At 43.2% G+C, this 6,000-nt stretch overlaps 1 protein-coding gene across 1 annotated transcript in view; it reads right to left on the reverse strand.

The window, feature by feature from the left end:
• The window catches only part of T265_14874 (hypothetical protein), a gene marked incomplete at both ends in the record, with an annotated part of 191,826 nt that overhangs the window by 94,594 nt on the left and 91,232 nt on the right, over window positions 1-6,000 (reverse strand). Inside the window, one exon of the mRNA XM_009175619.1 lies at window positions 4,042-4,194. Coding sequence (XP_009173883.1) covers window positions 4,042-4,194 — 153 coding nt within the window. The remainder of the gene's footprint in view (window positions 1-4,041; window positions 4,195-6,000) is intronic.

Genomic DNA, 6,000 nt, shown 5'->3' on the forward strand with positions numbered 1-6,000 from the left:
TGGCTGTGGTGCGTCACTGTCGCGATTCCCGCGTGACCTCTGGCCGCCATGCCTACTGAGGTGTGCAGCAAGTCCAGATAGACGGGGTGCTGGCTCCAACACTACGGTTGACGTAATTAGGTTGTGTTGATCTCCCATCCCTCAGCGCACGTCTATTCCACGTGTAAACTGAATCCTGCCTGGAGTTCAAGTATGCCATCGAAATTGTTTTGATGGCATGGCTCAAGTGTATTAAGTGCATTCAATGAGCCATGTTCACGTTTTTTAAAAAGCTCTATTAAATTTCGTAGAGGAAAACGCGCATTTTGTTTGCCTTCCGTGATTCGCGCGTACTGTGCTGTCGACACAGGAAATTCAGTAGACCCAGTTTGTGCGGTATTTTAGAGTGTTATCAATTTGGAAGAATGCTTTAATATAAAAACCCCGAAGTGCTTTTGAGAGGCATTTCAAGTTCCGTTTCTATAGTGTATTCCAAAGGTTACCAACGCATTTTGTCTCGCTGTTTCTGAGCCGTTTCAGTAGATCATTTCGCATGGACTCATCCGACTATAGATTCTGGACACGGCTCACCAACGGTCCAAAACGTGGGCGTTCGACGTAATGCGGATGCGAAGACTCACATCGTAGTACCTCTCTGAATGTGCGGGTTTTTTGTGGATTCCCACTAACAAACAACTAAAGACCCAGAAAAACCAAGTGGTTTTCTGTTCACTCTCAGTTGCTACCGCGAATTTTGTTCGTTCAAGCAGTTTAAGTGGGCTTGTGAAGGTCGCAGTGATCGCAAGTATGTCGTCAACGCATCTCAGTCCGGCGCGTTGTAGACAGGCCTCAGTTTCAGCATGGTGCATCGAACATTAGCCACTATGGTTGATACTAGAGAAACTCCAGTGACACTGTCGGTATCTTAATGCACACTTTAGTAGACACAGTGGCCAGAGGTCATTCAGGAATCTCAACAATGCCGCATCACAGCCAGCACAACAACAACAAACGGAGGCACATCTCAGTCAAAGCATACACAACCAACGCTGCACTTGACTCGTATTCAATTAATTGTGGGAATCTTTAAAAAAGTTTGACCACGGTCATTCAAAATATCGGATTAGAGCACCTTATTCCACTATACTGCTTTGAATTTAAACTTTCCATATGATACAACACATGGCGGGCACTCTGTTTGGGAGGCTCCGAGTTTGGCCTGAAACACCGAAACACTGCGTGAATCCTGCAAAATCGTCATAGAATTTGCAGAAATCCTGTTCACCGTGACCAGGAATTAAGCACACCGTGTTGTAAGGCCAATATCCTTCCAACCTATTGCTTTCTCGGCTTGGTGAACATTTTTTTACCGAACGACACTCATCATTTGCACCGCCCAACAGTCAGGAGGCTGGCGAAGTGTCAACGAAGACTTGAAACCGGATAAACCACTATAGGCGACCCACAGATACCATCCATTGACCTCCAGCGCTTCCTCTTTAGCCAGCACCAACCAGGTCGCAGCACTTTCGGCGCATGTACCATCGAGACGGAGGAACCATCAGTCTCTGGGTTCTATCTCAACCTACCCTGTGCGACCAACTATGCAGCGAATGTGCATAGCTCTAGGTGAAATACCTGGTTATATTTCCACCAGTCCAGGTATGGCAATCAAACCAGCAGCCAAAAAAGTGATTGATGGCTGCATTCCACAGGATTTAACACTGAAACAACTCGAAAAACCCGATCATATTACGGCTATTGCGGGCAAATTTGGCCGAAAACAAGTAGAAACTCTGCACAATGTGCAAGCGTGAAGCTTTGAGTTCCTCCTAGATCGGAAAATCAAAGTGTCTACAAAGAAATAAATGAAGTGAAGAGGTGATCTCACACTGAACTCAGGTGGCTCTTATCCGGTTAATTCTTTCCACATTCCTCTCGGTGAATCGAGATCAGTATCGGCTCTTGTCACAGAGCAAAGCGTGGAGAATCATGAACTATCACAGATTCCTTAAATGCATATTTTGCGTTTAATTCAGATGAAGCTGTGATGTGGAAAGTTCAGCGCACACAAACACAAGCACAGCTTTGACTTCACATACTTCACCTCATTTGCCACGTGAGCTGCGCGGTATCTGCCGACATCCACAACACACTTCTTTTCCCACCAAGAGAATCAACGTCCACCCATTCCCAGTTGAAGACTTCATTAACCTACACTACATTTTGCTTGTTTGTCTCACCGTTATATCACGTTAACACTAGGTTTAGGACTTGTAAAGCTTCCGAACATAACCTAAAGTAATTTTGTGCCGGGTTAGGTCGATACCATTTTCAAAATACCCACACAGTCCAGTGACTTGTAGCGGACGTAGCAAAACATAGTAGTTCGTGTTATCAAGATTTTAACTGTTTTGACAAGGTATCATCTTTATGCAACAATTTTTGTTGACTGTTGGCTGCTGTGTTTTCCGAGGTTCAAAACTGGCTTGTACAAGTTTCATCTCCACGTGGCGAACATATCGAATGCCACCTAATCACCAGTAGTTAGATATATTACCAACACTCTTATGGCGTTCAACTCCGGCCAGGCAGTAAAGCGACACGTTCAGTCTGAATAACAGTCTTAGAAAGGCATTACAGAGATCCTTCTTGAGATGAATTAGTGTCTGTCTCCATCATGGTTATGCAAAATGGTCGAACACCTGGAAGATACGCTACGGGCGGCAGTTTGACGCCTGGATTACACACGAGCAGATAAGTTTCCATGAGCACTTTGAGAGGGTGTGGAAGAAAGTTCATTTGGGGCAAAACTTACAGTCGGAAACAGTCGCTCCGTGGCGCAGTTTTGATGATCCTGAAGGGCATTTTCTCATCGCAAGAGTGTTGTATTGATATACGCAAATCATTCGGTAGCTTCTACCACATCGATTATAGCACGATTGAGATAAGTGACATAGGGATATGAGCTGCTGGTTCCTGTGATTAAATGGGACTACTTGGCATCATCATTGACAGCATGACATCAGTGTTCAATACCGATGCTTCACTGCCGACCACTTGGAATTGATGGAGTTGACAAATCTTAGGGTAGAGTGATCAGCTCAAATAAGTCGTACTCTCCAAACAACAGTGCACAACAAGTCGATAAGGATGGCATCAAAACTCTTTCGAAAAGCTCCTTTCCTCCACTAATGACGACGGATATACATCTAGTCAGTGAAGTTTGAAGTATATAATGCCGACCTTCAGTTATTCTTAACTCCCCATCGAATACAGCGTCAGTGATTCTCTAAAACTGAAAATCTGGTCATCTGGCTGCTTTCGCGAACAGCAATTCTACCGATGGAGTTCATCACACAAAAAATAATTTCCCGATACATCAAGAAGAGTTGTTTTCTCAGACTCATTGCTTTCCGTGTTAAAGTAAAAAGAGGGAACACCATGCCTGGTCTTCAGGGTCTTTGTTGTACACAACCCAGTTGCCATGGTGAATCAGTTAAAGTCTTTAAATGACCGACCATCTACTCCAGAATAATCTAACATCATCTGCCATTATGCAGGATCCCAAGAAAGCAAACTGTGGTTTGTATTGGATGAAACCCTATGATCAAAAGATTCAATCTCGTAACAAAGAATACCTAAAAAACAAGTAGTCTGTGTTCGCAGTCTGGGAGGAAATCGCAAAGGCAACGGAGTTCCACTTCGCTGAGATGCAAGGATATCACCACCATGAGAAAAGTGACATCAAACCATCAACTTAATAATGTACGGAAATCCAGGATACGATCACTTAGTTCCACAGCGAATATTCAATCCAACTCTGTAGTTCTATCGAAGGAGTTCCACATACGCACATGATAAAATTTTACAGTTTCTTTAAAAAGTTCCGAGATTTCAGTGTAATCATTAGAACAAAGGCTCTGGGTCACGACAATATGCCTGGCTTGGTCTAATTCACGAAAAAAATGCACGATGGTAGCTGAGCATCGTGTCCACAGTAGCGTACACTTCACATCGACAGCTGTATTCAATAGGCATACTTTCTGGTGACCAACTTACTTTAAACTTGGTTTGGTTCAAGCCTGGATTCGTCCGTTTGATGTGAATCAAACTACACACTGCAATAGCGGAGACGACTGTAAAGGCTAGGCCGGTGAATTCGATCAACACGTACAAATCAGGAGAGAATTGGAAGAAAATGGAGAGGAGAACCTGCGATTGAGAGATGTAAAAAGAAAGGTAAATAATCTGATCGCAAAAAATTCACTAACTAGTTGTTGATCTTTAGTTGTACTTAGATAGTTTCAGCTTATTAGGCACGGTGTATTGTACCTGTCTGGTGTAAATTCGTGAGCCATTCGCCTCTCCTTCAGCGGCAATCCTTAAGGGAGGGTGGGCTATTCGTGTATATCCAAAGAATTCACCAATAGAATTTCCACGACGGTGAGTGGCACCGAGCCATGGAGTTTTGAACTGGTGTACCCGGGCAATTTTATACTCAAGGCTATTGTTCTGCACAGCGACTTTTCACTAATACCACCTGTCACCCATCAGTCCAATTGCCGACCGATGTGCTTCTTGAAGCTCAAGTGTCTTAACTGCATTCTATGCTGTTCCTATAAGTGACACCATTGTTGTAGGGTAAGTATATAAACAAACTGAAGCAAGGCGATTACATCGTAACATTAATATTTCCCAATTAACTGGACTAGCGACAAATGGGTGAAAAAAACACTGCCATACGAACTAAATGAAAATGGTCAGAGAAGGGGAACAAGTTATCCGCAATGGGAGACTCAGGGAAAATGAAGGAAATAACATTGCGTAGTTATCTTCCAACTTAAGAGTCGACTCGCTTTCCACGCAGAGGACACAGCTCATAACCGTGAATTCGACACCTTCGGCGAGAACACTAATAAGAACAGCCACTCGTGTTTCAGACACAGCCTCAAATATTTGTCTGCGAAAGTGAGATCGTACGGGTGAATAAAGATCATGAAGGCACCCAAGGGAAGAAAGACGGGAGAATGCCCACCACGAAATAATATACCCAGCTTGGCTGTGGGCCTTAGCTTGCTTACTAGTGGACAGGAAACGGCTGGGGCAAATGTGAGGACAAAGGGAACTGCGAAAGCAACTAACAGATTGCGCGTATATATATATATAATATATATATCTGACAAACCGAATCAGTGAAGCTCCATACATCTTTTGGTGAGTTCAAGCTCACCGCGACTGCCGTAGTTGTAAACTGAGTTCATTCACGACAGTACGCCTGTCACCTCTTGAGCATAAGCCCACAAATCTTCCCATATCATTAATCAGGAACAAGTGTTTCAAAAGGTAAAACTAGCTAGACAGGTAAGAGAACATATTCAGGAATTTGAAAAACCTATGTATGTGGACTCAGTTCACGGCAGAGAGGCTATATAGAGAGCTTTCAGTGACATCATGTCATCTGACTTATTGCGGTCTTTGTAGACGAATCTATGTGTGAAAACTCCGATGCAACGATGGTGCAACTGAGGATGCGTGACTCCTAGAGAAAAATTAGTAGAGTTGTTAGCTATTCTGAAGCCTGCACAGATCATTTAGCAGTAAACCATTATGTGACCCAATTGAATACAACTAATGATTGTATCATCAAGCAGAACATGGATATCTAAACAAAGTTTATCGACTGGCCAACTGGTCGCCTGCTGTGTAAAAGCGATATTAGCAGAGGAAAGTTCCACCCAGCAAACTTAATAAACTAGGGAAAGACGTACAAATAAGTGAAGGGGATCCTGTGGAAATCGGGTAAAAAATGTCTATTTACAGGATGAATTGATGATGATGTGAGGAGATTTGGTAATTTTTAAATAGAGATTTCGTCCTACCAGAATGAAGCCAGTCTACCAAATCTCCTCACATCACCATCAATCAATAATTATCTCAGAGGAAGAATAATTTCGTAAGATGTATGGAACCTACTTCTGAGAACTCGTCGGTCAAGCAACTAGTCAAAAGATGACCTCT

This window comes from Opisthorchis viverrini, assembly GCF_000715545.1.
Source record: "Opisthorchis viverrini unplaced genomic scaffold opera_v5_279, whole genome shotgun sequence".
NCBI lineage: Eukaryota > Metazoa > Platyhelminthes > Trematoda > Opisthorchiida > Opisthorchiidae > Opisthorchis > Opisthorchis viverrini.